Source organism: Lepidochelys kempii, chromosome 1, assembly GCF_965140265.1.
Source record: "Lepidochelys kempii isolate rLepKem1 chromosome 1, rLepKem1.hap2, whole genome shotgun sequence".
Lineage (NCBI taxonomy): Eukaryota > Metazoa > Chordata > Testudines > Cheloniidae > Lepidochelys > Lepidochelys kempii.
Genome location: NC_133256.1, coordinates 288,081,085 through 288,104,597, shown reverse-complemented (window position 1 = coordinate 288,104,597; position 23,513 = coordinate 288,081,085). Strand labels below are relative to the sequence as shown.

Below are 23,513 nucleotides of genomic sequence, written 5' to 3'. Positions count from 1 at the left end.
CCAGTGGGGGATGGAGGCAGAAGGGGAGGGCCGGGGGTAGCCCCCCTCAAGGGCGCATTCACTCGCCAGCCATGCCATAGAGATAAGCCCTTAGTTTCAGAAAAGTGAATGGAATGGGGGAAATGCTAAAAAATGAAAAGGTGGGGCAGAAAGAGAGCAAGGAACAGGGAAAATGATGGTGTAGACACTGCTATCGGGATGTGCAATGAAGAGAAGACTTTTTGTGCCCTCCTCCAGACCGTGAATCTGAGCAAGACCAAGTAGCACAGTTTGGCCCTAAATCACAGCTTCTGATGGTTGTGGCTATCAGTGGGCTCCCAGATTTGAATTCAATATAAACATATAGAAATGACTTAAAAAAACTGATTTCAGCTGAGTTACACGGTCGTAAACCCAGTGTATCACAGTGTAGAATCTGACTTCTATACTTCAGTCAGAGATATAAGCTCCTTTTGAATGACTAATTATTTGTAACCTCTACTGCCCTAGAAGTTTAAGAGAAGTGTAGTTGATATTACAATTGACATATTTAAAATAATCAAAAATGTTTTATATCAAGGCAACAGAGTGTAAAATATATTCACATTCACCTACTGTGCGTTGAGTTTTGATTACATCCTTGATAAACTCTTGGATATTGTTGATCAGTAATTAACAGTTGACAAGAAATGAGACTTTTCCTATTTACTTGCCAACAGTTCTTTTCAAACTTGAAGAATTCTTTGTGGAAAATCTGCCAGTAACTCTCAGTTATCCAGATGTAAATCCATTTAAATTAGTGTTACACTGGAATTATCCTGCTGTAAATGAGAGCAGAATCTGACCCATTGGCTCTTTCCCAGGGATTTCTCTCATGTTTTGATATTTTCCCCAGAACCTAAAACTATTAAAAACATAACAGGCGTCTAGCCCTCTGTTGTGAAGATAGATGTAAACACAAAGGGTGAAATCCTGGCTCTGCTGAAGTTAGTGACTAAACTGCCATTGACACTAGTGGGGCTAGAATTTCACCCAAGGTGACCAAATACAAAGGCCATAAAAGTACCTAGATAAAAAGTTACTTTTGCCTGTTAAATCCTCATCTTGGCAGGCTGAAATTTCCCTTTAATGTGCTTATCGTATTGGATATACATGTAACATGATAATTTCTGTTATCTGAATGGGTTTTCCTAGAACTAAGTTTGGAATATGCAAACAAGGAAGTATTCTATTAAATATTCTATTGAGATAACTGAGTTCCTTGCTACTGTCATTAACAATTAGGATGAGAGTGGAGTTTACATTGCTATAGGCTAAAGGATATTGGTCTCCAGTGGTGTGGCTTGTGGGAGTTTGTGGGTTTCTGTAAAACTAGGTCCAGCAGCAGGTCAGTTTAATAAACTAATAAATAGTTTTTCAATGATCCTTCTTCGTCTTTGCTATTCAAATCTAAAAGTAGGACCAAGTAGGGTAGAAAATAAAGACTAGAAATAGCACAGATTTACCAAAATTCTCCACAGATTACTGTTATCCCAGTTTATAAGACTACACAGATCACTATGAAATCTTTGCACTATAAGGGCCTAATGGTATTACTGTTAGATTCTAATGACCCATGGCTGTGTGCAAACATAGACACCATGGTTGCCTGTTAACTGCAAACCTGGGCTGTAGGCAATAGAATTCATGATCTTTTGCTCCCAAAATGTTCAGGCATTTTACTCACTGAGCTAATAGAGAATATGCTGTAGCTCTTGGTGACGGTTGGACATATATGCTGTTTTTAGGTCTCTAACCACTGTAGTGCACAGTAGTCACCAATTGAGAAATCTGCATACCTGGTTCTATTGGATAGAGGGCATTAATATGCATTTATATAAGCCAGTATATCACAAGTTCTGCACTGTGGATTCATGTATGCAGTTAAGAAGCGAAAAGCAGCCTTTATCCATAACTAAGGATCCACTCCAAATCTCCCAAAACATGGATCGCTAAATATGCATGTCTTCCACAGTTATCAAGTAGGCAGGGGCAAGGTTGGATTTAAACTAGTTGAGGAAGGTGCGAGTTACAACAGAAATTATTGTGCCACCTCTTGAAATCGTTTGGAGGGAATATTTTTTAGTTTGGATTGATTTCAGTTTCGCTAGTATTATTTGAGTTCTTGAACCTTCTTGGATGTGTAGGTCAACAGGGATTTGTGCATATCATTTTACACTTCTGTTAAATTAGAGCTACAAATGCTAGGGTGACCTATGAAATGAGTTGATTGTCTAACTACAGTACTTAGTTGGCATTAGTGAAACCATCATAACTGCCATTAGTTTTTCACCTTTCTTGCTAATCTCACCAACAGAGCTACCTATGTATGATTGTATTGTCAGTGTTGATATTGTACTCGCTTGTGGGTAAAACAGAGAACTGTAGTCTCCAGGGATTGTCCATTTGGCACCTTTCACAGCACTAAGCTCACTTTAATAAGGGAGAGAGACAGATCCAAATGCAGACTTTTAATATTTAAGAACAATGTGGATTGCTATACTTTGGGGATGGAAATCAATTAGTGGATTGAATTCATGCATAGTATTTTCATCTGTAATCATTATATATGTGTTCCAACATTGTTCATTTTATTTAAAAGAAAAGCTATGCATATTCTTCCAACCAACACCGTGAAGTTTCAAAATGTAACTTATAACTCAGTTATAGAAATCTCCCAATTAATATTGAAAACGTTGGAAGGATTACTTGCATGACATTCAGCAAAGTATATGAAAGCCCAGGTATGCACGCTAACAAGGGCTAACTTGGAATTCCTATTTGGAAATATAAACAGGGTGATAATGAGCAGGAGTATGGAGATGATATTGCCTTTGTATTTGGTACTGATGGAACCACTGCTGGAATAATGTGTCCATTTTAAAAAAAAATGGATTGAGTTCAAAGAAGAGCAACAAAAATTATTTGTGGACTGGAGATCATGTCTTACAATGAGAGAGTAAAGAAGCTCAAACTAGTCTACAAAGAGAAGGATTAAGAAGTGATTTGATCAGGGTCTGTAGTTCCCTACACAGGTAGACGATATCTGATTTATAGACTTTTTAGAGGAGGACGTTGTAGTCATTGAGGCAGGATATAATGAGGCCTGAGCAAGAGATTTGGCTGTGGGGAGGGAAAGGAAAGGATGCATCTTGGATGTCGAGAAGGAAAAGGTGGCAGGATTTGGATATGACCTGGATGTCAGGGCAAGAGAAAAGAAGTCAAAACTAATCCCTAGGCCTGGGTGACAGAGAGGACGGTGGTGATTGTCAGCAGTGATAGAGGATGAAGGAAGTGAAGAAGGTTTGTTAGGAAAGATAAGGAGTTGGGATTTAACTGTGTGAAGTTTAAGCTGACGACAAGACATCTGAAAGGTCTGTTCATGTTGTCACCATAGTTGTTTTTTTCCATCCAAAGTGCAGTATCGGCCCATGAAAGTATACAGTTAATTTTATTTTGCTTTAGCTAGCACATTAAAACAACACAATTTTAAAGTTGGTGAAGAAAATCCTGCTATATTCTAGTTTCCATTTTATACTAAAAGACATTATTGCTATTTAAGTTCTCTTCTCACAGGAATATTTTTAATATCTGCCAGCATCTTAACACTTTTGCTTTGTATTCCCTGTAGTGCATGAATTTGGGGACGCAGTGTAAGACAGTGTCTTATAATCGTGTTTGACCAAAAGAGGTGAATTTTTCTTTCACGTGTCCAGAATTGTGACTGATATTCCAGGCAATATAAAATAGTCTACTTTTAAACTAGGCAAAAAATAACACTTGAAAGTTATATATTGAGCTAAGCTACTCCAAATGTGATCTTTGAAATAAACGAGACTACACATCTTTGAGAACAGTCAGAGATACAGAGATTTGCTGTACAGAATCCATAAGTAACACTCTCAGCTGATGGAGTCTTTTATTCAGGGCTCTCCAGTTCTGTGTACAATGTTATTTTGCTCCAAAGGATTTCTTTAAAGTCCCTTGTCTCTGGCATTTTTTTATAGATACTAACTTTTTTTTTATATCCAAGATGAATTCTCTTTTACCCCAGCAAGATGTACATTTAAATGCAACAGCCTTTTGAATTAGAGGTGTCTCAGTCCAAGACACTCATTGGAAGATGCAGAGATCTGTTAACACAATGAAGTGAAAGCTTAGTGAGCAGAGGAGGTTACATCATTAACTTGTCAAAGAGTTGACAAAGGAGTCAAAGGATACATAGCCACTACAGTCAAAGAAAGCATCACTAGAGCAGGACACATAGGCCCTGATTCTGTGCAGTCAGTTTCCCTGAACTCTCTCATTGCCTTCAAGGCCAGGGACACTCCAAGCCTCAGGAGACCAGACTAAATCCCGCTTGACTTTACCAAGCAATATTTGCAGTCCTTATGCAAACAAAGCACCCATTGATTCAATCTGCAGGAGCCCAGCCCATAAAAATCATTGTTTTCTAAGTGGCAAAGCTTTAAATGTCATGGGCTTCAAGGGAATATGCTGATTTACGCCAGCTAAGGATCTGACCCCTGCTTTAAAGCTTAATCTAAATCATACAGTTCTTCCTTATAAAAGCATAATAAACAGCATATCCAAGATCACAAATCCACAGTATTTTGAATCACAAGAACTCTAGCTAGCAAGCTCTCAGCAGTAAGATACCAAAGGTCCCAAGTGATTAAGAGTCTCATAAAACTTGGTCAGTATCAGAAACAGCTTCCAGGCAGGCAAAGTACAACATTTTCCCTTCACATTTTATGAATGACTGCAGTATTGTGCTTCAATCAGAGTCCTCTACTAAAGCCATTCATAAAAATAAAAACAAAACAAACACACACAAAACTTTCTAGGTTCAGTCTGAAGCCATCGGGTGCCAGAGGCTGGGAAAACATACTGGCAGCTCTAACCCCAACTGGTATTGAAAGTATTCAAGGGTCTTTTTGGTGGTCTGAAAAGTATGAAGTGCTATGTGGAAGGGCAGCTGGTAGAATTACTGTGACACATACTAGGCAAGGAGCCAGAGCTGGCCTTGTTTCAGACATTGTCTTTCCCCTCATTGAAGTGTCAGGAGCTAATTCATGGAAAATTTGGTGAGTTGGCAGCTCTTTCAGTGGATTTCATTGAGCTATAGTGTGCAACAGTCACATGAATGCAGGGTCCACTGCCAAAAAAAATGGGGATTTCTGAGCTGTAGGAATCAAGTCAGCCAGTGAGAATGTCTGTGGATTTTGTGTGGTTTGGGAGTAAACATGTGTACAGGTGTAATCAACAGGGGGAAGAAAAGTCAGGGAAGTGCTAATGATTGAGATTATTGATAAGCTTGATGAATGCTATTCTTACAAATGATTCTTTTGAACCAAATAATCTCTTTGCACCAAGACTCATTTCCCAAGAGGCAGCAAATGTGCTAATCAGCCCAGGGCCTGTAGTCACCTGGGAAAGACATCAACAAAAAAAGTGTGCATTTTTTATCACTTCTCCACTGCACAGTTATTCAATGGAAAAGAAAGGGTCAACGCTAAGATTTTAAAAAATGGACGTAGTAAATTGCACTTTCTTTTCTAGTATTTCCTTAGAGGTTTATGCAGAAATACAAAAACATATCAGTATCAGGACTCCATAGAATTAGAAAGATATTGCAGGTAAACAAAGTATCTGTTGCTAAAATAGAATGCTTTGTGGTGGGGAGTCTGAATTGATCCTAGCATCAGTTACCTTTGTTTTACATTTTCATTCATTTTTCCCACTAAAATATTGCTCTTAAGGACCAGATACATCAAATTGTTTATTTTGAAAAGTTTAAGCGATTTTCTAACACACTGTAATGAAAACTAGCCTTTGGCTATCTAAATGACTTGTTGGCTTATGCCCAAGTAAGGAGACAAACACAGGTCTTGAGCTGGAAACAGGCAAAGCTGGGAATAGGCAACACATCCATAAAGCAATGGCTAGGAAGAAAATCATTAGATGCAACGATTGTGCTTTGAATATATATATAAAAAAATTATGTGGGTGCACATTATGTGGGTTTCCCATTAAAGTTATTGGGAAAACTCCTATTGACTTCAGTGGGGCTAGGATTTCACCCTCTATGAGTGCTAAGTAGTCTTGTTATTTTGTACCTTTACCAAGACCTGTGGAGATCATGCTCTACAGGTCATCAGAGCCAGTCATTAGAGATATTTCAGATAGGACCTAGGAGCTTGGTGTGTGTATGTTAGCTCATCCGTCCCCCCATCCTCTTCTAGAATTAACTGTGTTGCTGGAATAAGTAAAATCATCAGGGGTCTACAATGGTGTTATGCGCCCATTCCCGGACCAGCCAGAACATAGGACCACAGAAATGCCACTTTTGGAGTATGAATGTGTACCTGTATCTACACAAACAGTTGTGAGGGACTGAATGGGGGTCAGCCTGCTTACAGAATGCACAGTGTCAGATATGAGGGAAATTTCTGGATAATATAAGCTTCCCAAAAGTTACTTGATATGTACTCACACACACACACCAAAATCTAACATAGTATCAATAACATTACTTTTGAAACTAAACTAAAATTGCATCTTTGGGGACAAATTCAGAGGGGATATAGAAGGTGCTATAAGGCAGACTTCCTTAGAGTAACAGACTCCTCTACATTCAGATTCTATACCTGTTTAAACCCCCTCTTCTGATGTGTAAAGCTGCTGTAACACACACCCTGAGGAGCTGGAGAAAAGTGCATATTAACGCAGCCCTTACCTTGCTTTAACTTATCCCTTACATATATGTCTGCCTCCACAGAGTGTGCATTACATCAACTGAGACACCTTTACATGTTGGGTGAGGGGACGTAAGTATGTCTGGGGCGTCTGAGTGAGTGCAGGAGATGTGCACTATTTTTCACATCATCTTTGAATTTGGTCCTTTGTCTATATGTTGTTTCAGACGTTAGAAAATGAAATATGGCCTCAATGTATTTTCTTGTTCATAAAAGGGCTAATATTTACTTTTCTTTGCAGCCGCAACAAGTGGTTCAGAAGAAGCCTGCTCAGGTAAGAAATGTTTATATGAATTAATTCTGTAGATTACCTTAATATCCTTTGTTCTTGAGCATGTAAATTAGCAATGTTTATTGTAAGTAATGCAATTAGTACTTAATAAATGGAAAAATGCACTGATCATTTAAATCATCCATTAAATCCACACAACAAAATAAACCCCACTTGTCCACTAAATATTTTTCAGAATAATTACATATAGGCCCCATTTCAGCCAAGTGTTTACATATGGGCTTAAGTCCATCCATATTCAGAAAAGTACTTAGCATGTGCTTAGTGCTTTGATGAATACAGATGGACTACTAAGGGTACAGAACTCTTCTTGATATAGGTCTGCTTTTTTTGAAGGAACAGAACTTTTGCTAGACTATGTTATGGTTTGAATGTATTACTGTAAAAAGAACCTGAATTAAGCATAGAAACAGAAAGTTCTAGTGGTAAAAAGATAAAAACTCTCCAAAAGCATGTGTAGGAGTCCAGTTTCTAAAAAAAACAATAAAACTACAGCCATGATTAATGAATGGTGTTGATACAATAATATTGTGCTCTCCTAATGGTGGAGATAACATTCAGGATAATGCAGTAGGAATTCTACACTAAACTCAAATTCACCATCCCTCCCAGCCAGCAGAGACTCCAGGCACAGTTCAGCTGTGCAAAGAAGGACAGGATTCTGGGTGGGGCCTTGCATGAGGTGCATGCTTCTTACGTGTTGCAGAGCTCCTCTCCGAAGATGGGCAGTACTACACAGTGGGCAGGGTAAAGGTAGACTAAGAGAAGGCTTGGACCAGAGGACCCATTGCTGCCTGGATCCTACTATCCTCCCCTCCCCACATAGGGGGCAGCAGAAGAGGCAACAGAGGGTACGTCTACATGACAAAAAAAACCACGTGCACCAACAAGTCTCAGAACCCATGTCTATAGACTCAGGCTTGCGGGGCCTACGCTACAGCACTAAAAATAGTCAAGTGGATGTTCCAGCTCTGGCTCTGAAGCCTTGGAGGGGAGGTGGGTTTCAGAACCTGAGCTCAGCCAGAACATCCATATGGCTATTTTTAGCAGCATAGCACAGGAACAGAGAGCCCAAGTCTGTGGACCCGGGCTCTGAGACTCACTGCCGCAGGGGGTCGGGGTTCAGCCACTGGGCTGCAATAGCCTCCTTGGTGCAGCTTTGCAGCTGCTCTGCAGCCAAAGGTGGGCAGAGGGATTCCTCTCCATGGTGAGCACTAGAGTTAAGAATTGCCCTTTTGGAACTCTCACTTTTAATCTCTGAATTTTGCTGTATTTATAGAAAACTAGAAATCAAGTAGAGAATGTATTTAACATGGAAGTAGGTAGATAACTCTGGATTTCTAAAAGGTAATGTAGCACTAGAACTATAGCTAAACTTCTGTTTACAAACAGATACATTATAAATATGAATGCAGTTATTTGTATGCCAAGTAAACGCAAAGAACTTTTTTTTAAACCCCTGGCAGCAGTGGTTTTCAACACAAGTACTGACTGGCCTTTACCATAGCAGCTGTAATAGGCATTGCTCTAAAACTACAATGAGCAGAGCCTCTTGCTGTCACTCGGCTCTGTTTCATGGCAATGAATGTAGACTATCGTCATGGGTGCACACATACTAAAATGACTCTAGGCTGAAAAGGAGGAGAGGTAGCAATAGGAAGTTTGGGAGCCTGACATAAATGGCCTTCACTCTGTCCAATTGCCTTTCTTTCTTTTCTTTTACACTACTGAATTTCCCTTTAAAGGAGAGGAGTTCAGACTCAGAATTAACAACAAGAATATGAGCTCATGCGAGTTTCCTAATCTGAGCTGCCTAAGGAAATAGTGATAAATTATATAAACATGCGGACTACATGGAAGTTCATGAGGATAATGTAAATCTTACCCTGCATTCAGAGGAATCTCTTCCTTTTCCATCTGTTTCCTTCAAAATATCCTCACAGATGGCTTTTCAATGTGGCAGTCTGGATTAAGTTAGAAGCGTATCTTTTCTTCATCAGCGGGGCTTTGAAAGGTTACGTTCAAGCACTGCTATGTGATAGTGAGCATGTTGCCACAGTTTGGTTGAATAAAAGAAGCATAACCCTTGATCAGACTTATCATTGAATGCTGTGGTTTGAATGTCTGGAGATGTTCATTCTCAAGGATTTTGGATTAGTATTAATTTACATCCAGCTGTTACCCTTGTTGCCAGCTCAGATGGAATGACTGTTGATTGTTTTGCATTTTAAAAGGCACAGAAGCAAAAACAGATAGTTCTCTTGTAGTGATAACAGTTCTGTAAATGTCACCATCACCTAGGTTTTAGGCATTCTCCAGGTCTCAGGCATTCTCTAAATCTCCATTTATGGACAGCTGCTGTCCAGTCTAAGGCCATGACAATGCTATGTAAAAACCTATGATAGCTTCAAACATCCACAGAACCCTGAGGATTTCCCATCTTGCAGGTGGTAAATGCAACAGCAGGTTCCACTGGGAAGAGATATGTCCACAGAATCAATGCAAACATGTAAATCATACAATCTGTATGTATTCATGATGGTCACCAGGTGACTTGTATCAGTGGGGAAACACACACACACAGTACAGTGAACTTGTACTGGAAAATCTAACTGCAAGCCATAGTAAGTTTACAGTCTCCATGAGGGATAGGTGTCTAAAAATCTCGAAAGATGAGAAGTGTCAGATATCCGCTTCAAATATGTTTTAGTCACCAGAAAAAAACAAACAAACAGATCTTACTAGTAAGATCTACCATATTCTCATTTAAGTGACTAAGTAAGGACTAAGTAGCCACTTTCCTAATTTTTAAATGATTTGTAACATCTGGATCCTCAGCTGATGGCATATGGATTAGCTGCGTATGCATCCGATGAAGTGTGCTGTAGCTCACGAAAGCTTATGCTCTAATAAATTTGTTAGTCTCTAAGGTGCCACAAGTACTCCTGTTCTTTTTACGGATACAGACTAACACGGCTGCTACTCTGAAACCTGCGTACTTAAGTAATACAAAATAAATTGATATTTTTAGGGAATCATGAAAGTTATCAGAGTTTTTTTGGGGAACAGGACATGTTTTATTTTTATCTTTTCTGCAGCATAGAAATAGTCTGAGTCTGAAACAAGCTTTTGAAACTGTTTAATGATCCATGTGGAGGGGGAGCCTAAAAATCAGAGATGTTAGAGTCTCTGGATCTCATAACTGAATTCAGAAGAGAGAACATGAGTCCAAATATATTTTACCAGCAGTTAAGTAACTTTTTTTACCTAATAGTAACTAAATTGCTTACATTAAAAAAAAACAAACACGCCAAGCAAACGAATACAATAACAACAATAAGAGGAAAAGCATTATTTTTGAATAGGTACAAAGGCAAATCAAGTACATTTTTTGTGTGTCTTACTTGTTAATTAAGGTCCTGGTTCAGGAAAGAATCCCTGTCTTTATTACAGTTAAGCATATGCTTAAGTGTTTTCCTGAATTGGGGTCTAAACTTTGCTCCAGCAACTTGAACATCCGACATGCTGCCTACCCTTTGCAAGGAATGGCATGCCTTCAGTGCTCATTGATTCAATTATTCAGTATCACACAAGTTTAATCCTCTAGGGACTAAAGTCCATTGGACTTCGTTCATCTTCCCATTGACTTCAAGTGGCTTTGAATCAGTCCCTTAGCGCATAAGGATAAATCTAGTTATTCTGCTTATTGAAGCTGAGAATTGGAAGTTTATAATTCATAAGAGGCAGGAAGCTTTATTGTCCAATAGCACATATAGTTTTTACCTGAAACTAATTCCATAGGGGTGACAAGCACCACTGCAAAAGAATTTCCAAAACATTTGGTTATCTTGCTTTTTGTTTGTTTGTTTATTTATTTTAAGCAAATATTGGCTGTGTTTATGGAGACTTCAAGGGCAGTGGTAAGGATGGTTGTTGGAGCTGGTCAAAATTTTTTGCACAAAAAGTTCACAGCAATTTGGCCTTTTTTTAAAAAATGGACTCTTTTGCCAAAAATTGTTGATATTTTTGAAATGTTTCTGTTTTTTTGTGAAAGTTTTGTGATGTTTTAATCAAATTTTTAAATTGAAATTATGTTTGAAATCATCATTAAACATTTTTGCTTACCCAAAATGCAGCTTTCTGTGAACAAAAATATTCTATAACAGTTTTGGACATGATTTTGATTAAAAATTGTTCTTAAATTTTACAGAAACTTTCATGGAAAATGGGTCAAGTTTGAAACAGTTTTTCTGTTTTTTGACTAGCTCAAATGTTTATATTTAAAATAACTCTAAATATTGATTGGCATAAAACAAATAAAAATTAGAGCAGGGGTCAGCAACCTTTGGCACGCGGCCCATCAAGGTAGTCCACTGGCGGGCCACGAGACATTTTGTTTACGTTGACTGTCCGCAGACACAATCCCCCGCAGCTCCCAGTGGCCGGGAACAGGAGCTGCGGGGGGGCCGTGCCTGCGGATGGTCAATGTAAACAAAATGTCTTGCGGCCCACCAGCGGATTACCCTGATTGGCTGCGTGCCGAAGGTTGCTGACCCCTGAATTAGAGTAACAACAAGCTGATGAATTGCAGAATCAGGTTCAAAAATTAGGAGGTGGCGCTGCTCTCCAGTGTGAAAGGAGAGAGACAAGTTTGATTTCTATTCCCAGCCTCTCAATTTCCCACCCGACAGTGCAGCATCGGCGGAGTGCTTAAGCCTGATCGACACCACAACGTTTTGAAAATAAATAATCACACTCCTTAGTAACATAGCTATGCCAATAAAACCACTGATGTAGACACAACTATGCCGACAGAAGAATGCTACTGTTAGCATATGTCAGGGTTCCTTCCCCACTCTGAACTCTAGGGTACAGATGTGGGGACCCACATGAAAGACCGCCTAAACTTATTCTTATCAGCTTAGGTTAAAAATTTCCCCAAGGTACTAACTTTGCCTTGTCCTTGAACAGTATGCTGCCACCACCAAGCATTTTAAACAAAGAACAGGGAAAGAGACCATTTGGAGACGTCTTTCCCCAAAATATGCCCCCAAGCCCTACACTCCCTTTCCTGGGGAAGGCTTGATAAGAATCCTCACCAATTTGTATAGGTGAACACAGACCCAAACCCTTGGATCTTAAGAATGATGAAAAATCAATCAGGTTCTTAAAAGAAGAATTTTAATTAAAGAAAAGGTAAAAGAATCACCTCTGTAAAATCAGGATGGAAAATACTTTACAGGGTATTCAGATTCAAAACACAGAGGATCCCCCTTTGGGCAAAACCTTAAAGTTACAGAAAACAGGAATAAACCTCCCTCTTAACACAGGAAACATAAAAGTCACATAAAACAAAAGATAACTAATCCGCCTTGCCTGGCTTACCTATACTGGTTGCGATATTGGAGACTTGGATTAGGATGGGTTGGAGAAGATGGATTTCTGTCTGGCCTCTCTCAGTCCCAAGAGAGAACAACCACGTAAACAAAAGTACAAACAAAAGTCCACACCCCCCCCTCCCAGATTTGAAAGTATTTTGTTCCCTTATTGGTCCTTTGGGTCAGGTGCCAGCCAGGTTAGCTGAGCTTCTTAACCCTTTACAGGTAACAGGATGTTGCCTCTGGCCAGGAGGGATTTTATAGCACTGTATACAGAAAGGTGGTTACCCTTCCCTTTATATTTATGACAGCATAGCTAATTAGAGAGACAAGGTGGGTGACAGGTTTCAGAGGAACAGCCGTGTTAGTCTGTATTCGCAAAAAGAAAAGGAGGACTTGTGGCACCTTAGAGACTAACCAATTTATTTGAGCATGAGGTAATATCTTTTATTGAACCAACTTCTGTTGATGAGAGTTGGTCCAGTAAAATATCTTACCTCACCCGCCCTGTATCTCTGATATCCTGGGACCGTCTTGGCTACAACAACACTGCATACGATGTAGCTAATATCATTCCAGTAAATGATGGTGTAGCTATATTGGCAGAAGAGCTCCTTTTGTTGGCTTATACTGCATCTACACTAGAGGGCTCTGTTTGCATAGCTATACAGCCATAGCTATACCAGCCAATGTAGACTCTGTAATGTAATGTAGACTCACTCCAGAGCAACTTCTATCACTTCAGATGATGAGAGTGTAGGATTGTTGGGTGTGGTTTCTACAGGAAGTTGTCTCTAGTCTTCTTTGGGCAGTAGGATGTTACCATGACAGCGTGCCTCAAAGGTTGTTATGATAAGCAAGAAAAAAACCCACCAGGTCAGATTTTGAGAGCTCTCACAGCACGCCAAAAGATGTCTGTTCAGAAAGAAAAAATAAAAACAAACAAGTAATGATTAGCAGTTTAGTGTCTGATTTTGTAAACAGATGAAGCAATAAGCTAAACTGTATTAAAGAACTAGGGGTTAGAAGAGGAAGTCACATGTTTTTTGGAAGCGAGTTTCTTGTTGTTTATATGACATCACTACTGAGCAGAATCTAAAGAATGTTACGGAGCCCTAGGCTCTTTGTAGATCCCCAAACTGGTCTAAGATTTGGATTTCCTTGGTTTTAAATATTTTATGTAATTTTTGTTTATTTTGTAACTATATTGAATGACATTTTTGAGACTGCTGCTTCCCAGAAACTCCTCTTTAAATGAGTTAAACAAGCCAACTGGGATTTTTCCTGGCCAAGAAGGAAGGGAAGGGAGAAAAATTACCTTTAAAAAAGAACATGCTGAGGTTAGTCACCTTTAAAAAAGTCCCAAATCACAAGACCAATCTGAAGAGCTCAGTTCATGTTTGTAAGGTGATCTGAAGATAAAAGTAACTGGGCAAGCTCTAAGCATTATTATTACTCTATTATTTTGCATTTAAATAGTGCCTTTTATCACAAAGTGCTTACCAAAATTGTGTAGATGCATCAAGCTGAAAATGCAGACACCTGTTAGGCAGACGGTGACAACCAATGAGCCAGCACAAGTATAGCTCACTACATTGAAATTCACCTTTGTAAGAACTAGCATTGATCATGACTGATTTGAACATTTTCTCTTATGAAACCTATTGAAAACACCTATGATAAAGCTATTGAAGGGTTTACTTAGCATTTCCACCATTTCATCAAGAATATAGAGTATGCCCCTCAGGACTTTATAAAGTGAATTACAAACACATGCACACATCATGACCCACTCCCTCAAAGCATTTCCCTAATCCTGCCCCAAGTGCGTAGCCCAAGAAACCAAACTCTGCTCAGGAGGGGAGTTTCTGTGGAAGGGAGGGAAAAATCTTCCCTAGGCTGAACAGCCTCAGGGCTGGAGTATCCATTGGAGTGCTGGCTCCCCTCTGGAAGGGGAATGAAGGATCACCTTGTGGTTCCATGGGAGTTAGGTATCCAGGCGCTTTTGAATATCCTACAAAGCACCTGTCTTCATGTTCAGATGCCAGAATACCTATAAAAATCTGGTCTTCAGTCTCTCTGGCCCACATCCTCCAAGGTATTTAGGTGCTTGACTTCTACAGAAATCAGTGAGAGTTAGGCACCTAAATACCTTTGAGGATCCGGCGTGGGTGGCGCGTGGCTCCACCATTCAGGGAGGCTGGCCCAAGTGCTGGAAAATCCCCCAGTGACTGGACCGGGGTCCCGCCCCTGCTCAGCCTCCTCCACCTAAGGCCCCGCCCATGCTCCACCCACACTCTGCCCCAGGCCCCGGTCATGCTAGGCTTCATCCCCCAAGCCCACCCCTGCACACCACTCACCAAGTCCCCACTCTCCTCCACTCCCTCTCACCCATGGTCCCCCTACCCTCTGAGTCCTTCCCCTTCCCCTGAGTGGCAGGGGGAGCACAGGAGGGTGGAGGGACCCAGGAGGCAGTGGGCACCTTGAGGGAGGGGGGTGGAGGAGAGGAAGGAGTCAGGACTCAGCTAGCGGGGGGACCATGGAGGAGGGGGTGGAGGAGGGGAGGGACTCAGCAAGCAGCAGGAGGTAGGGGCCTCTCAGGAGAGGAGAGGAGGGACTCAGTGAGAAGCGGCAGGGGCCTCAGTGGAAGGGCAGAGCAGGGACGGAAAGAGGCGGAGCATGGGTGGGGTCAAGGGCAAAAAGCGGGAGAGGACTTCAGGGGCGGAGTGCAGGCAGAGCCACCACAATCCAGTCATCCACACTCTCAAAGGCAGTGGGTCAGCAGTTGTGCCGCAGGGGAGGCTTAGCCCCCTCTGGTCTATTCTACCCGCTGCCTATGAAATCTGGGGATCTGCTCCCCATCTGTAAAACTGGGGAAGGTAGCGCTTCCCTTTGATTTTGGTGCCCAAACACCTTTAAAAAGCTATCCATTGGGCACTATGTTTAATTTGTTCTCATGGTGTCTGGACAGCATAGAGGACTCTGAGTGCCTTATGCACCTCCATGATGTTTTGTCCTGGGGCTGGAGCTTTCCCTGGGACTGCTCCACTCTGGGTAAGGCACTGCAGTTTGGGGGAGCCTTGTGCCATGGGCTCAGGGCTTCTGCCCGAAGGGAGTGCCAGGGGTCAGCCTCAGCTCCAGGGGCTCGGGGCACCAGGTTTACATACCAAGCACATATCACGGACCCTCGGTTGACAACCGCTTGACTAGATTACCTTCTTGGGTCCCTTCCAGCATTTCATTTCTGTGATTCTGTTTTGAGTGCCATAATTTCTGGGTGCCTAACTTGATACACCTTAGAGGGGCCTGATTGCCAGATTGAGCACCCACTCTCTAAATTCAGACCTCTTGAAGGTGTCTCCAGAAAGACATCAAAAAATTAGAACTCCCAGAATCACTAGTTGTTTTTGAAAATCTTGGAGTTTGTCTTACACCTGTAACAACAAAGACAATCAATAAATCAGTTGTGACAGGGCCTCTCTCCGTTATGCCCCAATGGGACGCTACTCATGCTGTTGTAGGGATGCCAACGATTTGTTGCCACCTCTCATTGTCCGGGGCAGTGGCACTTTAGCCTCTGGCCAAGGCACACTTGAGTCTCACCCCTTCCAAGTATTAAAGTTAAAAATTAAAGGAATACTATGAATTCAAAACTAGGGTTGTCCAAGGTGTCTTTGGCAGGATGCCACCCTTCTAGTTAGGGCTTGTCTTCATTCAGCCAGTCAGTAGTCTTCCTGGTCTCAGTTGTCCCATCCCCCAGGAGGTTTGTCCAGGCAGCAAGTGGTCTCAGATTATTGGCTGAAACCAGGCTTCTCTCACCAACAGAGAAGCAGAGCTCTAATCTCCTTGTTGGTCAGCCTCAAATCAAGCTGGATATCCCTCTTCACTCCTGACGTGTTACTGGTGTGGTGGGGCAGAGGCAGTTTGATCCACAGGCCCTTTATAACCCCATCCTTGCCAGTCTGTGGCCTGTATGCCCCATCACACTAATCACTGAAGGTGATGTGAGTTGGAGTGTTACTTCAAAAAAGAGACATTTATCGTATCCAGGAGACAGGGTATCATGGAACACCTGTAGAGTTATGGGTGTTTAGCAACTTTTACAATTACGTTCATAGATCCTAATACCAAGCTAGTTAAGTCAATGGAAAGACTACCATTGACTTGTTTGGGGTTTGGATTAGGTCCTTAAATGCTTGGATGTACTAAAATAATACAAGGACATAACTGATCAACTACATCAGAAAGGGTGGAAGATGAAGCACTGATGTATTAGTTTGTTCTTCTCAGAAATGTACCACATCTTCTCAGATGACAAAACTGATTCACAGTTTAATTTCCTATACGAAGATATCTATTACCCAGTGCTTGAAATCTCCAAGCCCTTGGTCTTTTCAGACTGGTTTCGCATTTTGTACTGTAATACATACAAACATTTAGTTATGAAGTAGCAGAAATAGAATAAGAAATTTTGGGCAAATATAGGAACCACAGAATGATTAAATGAACCAGTGAATATAATACATTGTCATCTATTAAATATTGAGTCTTTGACTGTTATTGTCAGTTAAGGTCCTTACATACCAAGCACAATTTAAAAAAAACAATTTGTTGAGTGGAAATAGCTGTGTGCTCCATCATCATTTATTGATGTACACTTCCTGGGAGAAGACGATTAGGAGAAAAACATTTTATTCTTTAGGGATTCCTCAGTATTTCTGGCATTTTATAAAGTCTCACTCTGGAAACTGTCCCTTGAAGATTAATTGATAAGCCCCAATCCCCCAACTCCTCCCCCCAACACACACACCAAAAAACCCCTTGGAATATGAGTACGAAGCATTACACAGCTACTCTATTAATGATGGGCAGTTATAGAATTGTTTTCTTTGAAATCACAGTTATATCACACAACACCAGTGCTGATTGATGTGTCCGAACATTACCACATATTGGCAGCCAATCAGAGCAGGATTCCAGCACCTTTGCTAAGACCATGCAGGCGTACCAGCATCCCCCCTCATGTGCATTAGCTGGACATTAGAAAGTAAAAAATCTTTTAAAAAATCATGAAAATCCATATATGCACAAAATCACAGAACACACACACATTTTAAAAATGTTTAACTCCAGCTGAGTCCACATCCTTTGGAATAGAACTCTCACCATGCCAGCCTCTGGCAGCGTGCTGGGAGTAAGCAATCTTGCTTGTGCATTGGCTCTAACTTGAAGGTTCCAAAAGCCACCATTATCCCAGTGCTGCGCTGGCCTGTGCAAAGGGCTGGAGACTGCAGGCATCCTGTTGCAATAGTAAAATGTGATTACAGATATCATGGTAATACTGTGGTTATAGACACAGGGTAATATTTTCGAAAGCACCAAAGTGTAAGCAGCTGAGGTCCCATTAAAAGTCAAGTCACTTATGCACGTCTGAAAATGGGATTTAGGCACTTCTGAAAATTTTGCTCACAAGCTGTACTTTTTTTTTTAATGATCGCTAATTTTGTTTAAATACACTAGAGTATTGCCATGATACCCCGTGCTTTACCTTAACCCTGTTTATAGCACTTAAGACTCTTGGCATCTGATGAAGTGAAGGGAAAACCAGCATGAAAAATCATTCCTAAACTTGCTGAATTTTCGGTCAGCAGGCTGCTGAAGTAGTTTGATTCTGATCTCTGAACTCTGATTGTTTGATTCTGATCTCTGATCTCTGGTTTTGAAGATAATCTGCCACCCTACAGCCATGGGGGAAAAAAGGAGAGAAATAAAAAAAAACAAATCACCTACATTCTGCCTGAATTTTCATCTCTCGTTTCCCACATCGCAGTGTATAATGTCTCACAGAGTTACAACAATGGCTGATCTCACAGATAGGATGGGCTGGGGGTGGGGAGGGGAAAGAGAGCTCTGTATTGAAACCAGATTAGGAGTCTGACAGAATGAAACACTGAGCTCTAGGACCCAGTAGATCTACAGTCAGGACAGTGAATGGGTTTTTTTCCTCCCTATTTCCCATGGCTATTTTGAGGCAAAATCTGGAAACTAAAATCAGAACAACAAAGGGACAGATACAGTATTTTAGGCAGCCTCCCCTTCACTTTAATGAAGTCTTCCAAAGAAGAATGTTATATAATGAGGCGTTAACTGCAATTTATTTTAGTTCATTTTTTTACATTTAGGAAGAGGAAAACAGATGAACACTGAGGTATAAACTTCAATAAATCTTTCTTTGTCTTCAAAGAAAAAGTATTTTGTGCATAGGTTTCCATCAGGAGCTTTTTTCTATTAGATTGTAGGATTTAGATATGTTCCATTTAAAAAGAAACGACCATAAAGTTCTTTAGTCAAAAGGAAATAATCACCATCCATTAAGTGAGACAGCCCCAATGTATTTTTAAATCAAACTATCCAATGTAGAAAAAGAAAAGGCTCAGCTCTGTGGTAACATGAATCACTTAGCAGATGGAACTCAAAAAGTTGGTTTCATGTGCCATGATGAAGAGGTCCATACTTTATTGCCTTTTCCACCAGACTGCTCAGAGATATTCAAGAAGTTGAAAAATCTTTAAATGCATGGCTCTAAATCCTTTACGAATTGAACATATTAAGAGGACAAGAAGAGTATGTCATTAAACTATAACTACCCTTTTTGGATTACCAGGTATTTGTAGATTTATTGGCAAAATGGCTTAAATTAGGGATATATTTTTAGCCTGCAGCATTTCATAATAAAATAGCAACAGAATTTTTTGCAGTAAAAAAAGAGAGGGAAAACAGGGGTTCTTGTTAAAGCCTACACAAAGTTTTCTGATTTTTGTGTTCTTTTGCCTGCACAAGGAGGTGCTCCATGGTTACACAATCCTTAAAGCTTGCAAGGAAACCATTTACATTACCCCATTTCACTCAGGAGTCCTCATTGCCCTGCCTTTCACTGCAGACCCGCTGTTTAGTCTGAAACTGAAAATTAAACCCAGCACTTCGGCTTTCAAAGTTAAATACTCTGCTTTGCTGCCAGCACACAGCCTCACCAGTGTCTGTGTGGTAAGATCAAGGATTAAACTCTTCAGACATTTTAAAAACGATTTTACAAGGCTTTTAGCCTGTAGTGTTTTCTTCTTTCATTGATTTTGTTGGTTTATTTATTTATTTAAGAGCCAAATCATTTAGCTGCATTATACCGCAAGGTCTCACATGAACTTTGTTGAACCAAGGCAGAGGACCCAGCTAGCTTTCTTTCAGAAATACGTTTCTTATTCTGGGAGCTTTTCTGAGCACTCTTGGGGGAAGGTAGAGCCGTATTTGTTAAACTCTTCCTTTCATGAGTGAAAACAAATGAAGAGCAAACCAGTGAGATTTAGAAACAGTAATAATAAAAACAAAGTTCTCCAACTCAACTCTCCCCCCCAAAAGAATGTGCTTGTTATGCCCCTTGTAGCAGCCTTCATTTTCTTTGTGAAGTAGGTTATGTAAATGACCGAGTTGTTCAGTGTTTAAAAGCCTTCATGACTAGCGCTCATAAAAATGTCATTGTGCACTTCCACTTTGAAAGGCTCTTTTATCTTACCTTCCTGAAGCCCCTTTCCAATGGATAAGCATGCTTGAGCAGGAAGCTGCAGGTTGGCCTTCCCACATTGCTTGGCCCTAATGAGGTGTGTACAGCTCTTGGCTACCGTTTTTCAATCTCTTTCTTATTACTTCAAAGCGGCAGCTTTGAGGTCTAAACAAGTTTTAGCACTTGTCAAAACCTTTCAGCTGTGTTTCAAGTGCTAGATATTAATACATATAATATAAATTTGGCTACTCAGAAAAATCACTGTTGCCACTTGTCAGTAAATTATTATAATGCTGTTGTAAGAGGTAATGATCAGGATTTGAATGTCATTGGGCATTCCTTATCAACCTGCAACAAGCAATCACTCTTTTGAGGAATTAAAAGGACAAATCTCTCTCCTCATCTTTTTATGTCTTTTTATAACAGGAGGCCCCCGGATATCTGACTGGTGCCTCTTCTTTCTTATTCTAAACATACGCTAAGGATATGCCTACACTGCAATTAAAAACCCGCGGCTGATGTGTGCTAGCTGACTCGAGCTAAGGGGCTGTTTAATTGTGGTGTAGACATTTGGGCTCAGATGTTGCCTGTGCTCTAGGGGGGGAGGGTCTCAGATCTCAGCCTGCAGCATGATATGTCTACACTACAATTAAACAGTCCCTTAGCTCAAGCCCTTAAGCCCAAGTCAGCTGCCATGAGCCAGCTGCGGGTTTTTAATTGCAGTGTAGACATACCCTAAGGAGGCTCTCACTTCAGTGAGATAGGAGATCATGATGTTAGGCTTGGCTAAGACAGGTCATATGGATTTCAACTCACACCTTTATTCTGGATTGTTGTGTCCCTGTTCTTTCATATTATGGCATCTCACATATATCAAAAACGAAATCATTGCTGTAACACTGACTGTAATTAAACAGGTGGGATGCACAGAAATATATGTTGTTTCATGCATGAGTCCTTGGGAGCTCTTCAGTGGTATTATAGATTATATCATTTCCACCTGCATTGACAGCAACATCTCTCTGGTACTGACAATCTTTACTACCATCAGGAGGAAGAGTTTATACCAAGGCCTATAATTTGTCAGTGTAGTGCACAGGCCTAAATACTAGGAATTACTGACCGCAGAGCTATGTGCTTGTTAATTTATTATTATTAATTGTTATATTTATATTGTTTTTAGCACCTCAAACCCATCCAGGTCATGGCCTCATTATACTGTGTGCTGTGCAAACATATAGTAAATTATAGTCACTAACTTAAAGGGTTTACAATCTAAAAGACAATTTGTAAAAGCTGTTTCCAAACCTTGGGATTTGCCAGTCTGCCACAAGATTGTATAAGGTCACACTACTGATTCAACCAATATGAATTAGGAATGCCTCCTTACTTTCTTTAATATTTTATTTCACTCCTAGGTGACCTGGTTGTGTCTTTTAGCATGTGAACTCTCCAGGGCAGGGTGTATCTCTTTATCTGAGTTTGTATAGCCCCACCCCACGGCCCCCAAGATTTCTGCAAGCAGGATTTGTCCCCAGAGTAAATGCTATACAGAATATACGCTTGAACTCTGCTCTGTGCAAAAAGTCCTGTGACCAGTTATAAGAATTGCTCAATTTTGCCAGCTGACATCTTTCACTGTGGTTCTAGTCAGGTGAGTCCATATTTTTAAAGATATTCAGGCATCACTCCGCTCAGTGTTGCAAGGCCTGAGAGACTTAGATGGCTGTCTTATTTTCAAAAGTGACTGAGATACCTAGGAGCCTAAGTCTCATTGATTTTCAGTGATACACAGGCTCCTAAGTGCGTAAGTCACTTGCAATGCTGAGTGGAGTGATGCCTAAATATCTTTAAAAATATTGGCCTTGGATCCAGATTTTGCCACTCTTACTCACATTTACTAGAGCCTTGCTCTGCTATTAAGTAACATCATTGACTTCATTGGGACTATAAGCAGAGTCAGTGTCCCATTCTGAGGTGCAGTGCCGACCAGTCAGGGGCTGTGTCACCACCTGCCCTGCAACCTGGGGGGCCTCACAATGCTTTGGGGCTGTCGCTCCCAACCTGAGCCCCTCACAAACAGCCAACCAGCATGCAGGTCACACCCTGAATGTGTGTGTATAACTGCAGCCTTCCAAGAACATTGACACCAGCAGCTTTGGTTACTACCTGCAGGACAACCCCAACACACTCCCAGTCCCAAATTTTCCCCCAAAACATGTTTTCTGCACTGCTCAGCTCTCTCCTGGACAGTCCAGATATTGGAGGTCTGTTGCCCCTATAAGGGAACAATATCCAACTGTTTGTTACTTTAAATGGAGTTACCCCAGAGCCCCATTTAACCACAACACTGGATCAGTTTTGATTAAAGAATAAAACAAGTTTATTTAACTGCAAAGAGATAGGCTTTAAGTGAGCACAAGTACAAGGCATTAAAGCAGAAATGGTTACAAGAGAAATAAAGATAAAACAGTTCCTAGTGCTCAAACTTAACAAACTAGACTTGGTTCAAGATAAAATTCTTACCAGCAACAGGGCTGACCAACTTTCAGGTCAGGCTCTCTCCCAAAGGCAAATGGCTGCTTCTTAGGTGAAAGAGAAAGTGAGATGGACAGGGAGAGATACCTTGGGGTGTTTTGCCTCTCACTTTTATAGTCCTGTCCCCCTCTGAAATATATTTTCCTGAGGGTTACCCCTCAATAAAGTTCATTCCCACTGTGAGGATGGAGTCATGGAGTGTCATGGTGAAAGAGGTTCCATGCTGTTTGCTAAAATGCAGATCAATCTGTTTCTGCTCCCCTTCATTGCCAAAGAACGCTCACTTGACAGGAGATTGCCAATCTACTTTGATGACATCTGGCTAGAGGCATTGGCTTTTCCTTTGTCTTTTGAGAAATAGGTTTACCCCTCCCCAGACTTGTCTGGTAAACACATTTCAGACATAATTTCAGCTTGTGTCATAACTTTACATATAATGTTGCTACAGACATTTCACTATGATATTATTGATCAATGAGTTACTGTTTTCAAATGATACCTCAGAAGGCATATTTTGTGCGAAGTTTATTAGAATAGAGTGTAGGCTGTGAAAACAGTATGCATTTGGTCAAAGTAAGATACTACTCAGTGTGAGTAAAAATGGCAGAATCTGGCCCATAACCTTTGCACATGTGCATTAAATTCATATACCAGATTTTATCATCGGCTTTATGCATATGCAACTCTTATTTGTGTATTAACTGAGTATTTATTAGCCCTATTACATTTGCAGGAGGTGCCATTCTTAAATAACTTTACTGTGTTAACTGTTTAAAGTTAGATTTTGCCTGGTCCTTACATGGGTGCCTTTTTTTGCCTCCACTCGCCTTCTGCATCTGTAACAGTAGCAACAGTTTCCAGTGGTTCCTGTTACAATCCTGCTTTGCTCTCCATGGAATTCCAGAGGAGTTAGCAACAGACAATGATCCACAGTTCATAAACTGGTCATTTCTGCAATTCTCTTTGGCATATCA

At 40.7% G+C, this 23,513-nt stretch overlaps 1 protein-coding gene across 2 annotated transcripts in view; it reads left to right on the top strand.

Moving 5' to 3' along the window:
* Positions 1-23,513, top strand: part of HMGA2 (high mobility group AT-hook 2) — a 161,328-nt gene that overhangs the window by 128,938 nt on the left and 8,877 nt on the right. Inside the window, exon 4 of one of the 2 annotated variants that reach the window (XM_073331445.1) lies at positions 7,018-7,050. The exons of the other annotated variant lie outside the window; for it this stretch is intronic. Within the exon in view, the coding sequence (XP_073187546.1) occupies positions 7,018-7,050 (33 nt within the window). The remainder of the gene's footprint in view (positions 1-7,017; positions 7,051-23,513) is intronic. 2 annotated transcript variants of the gene reach the window in all.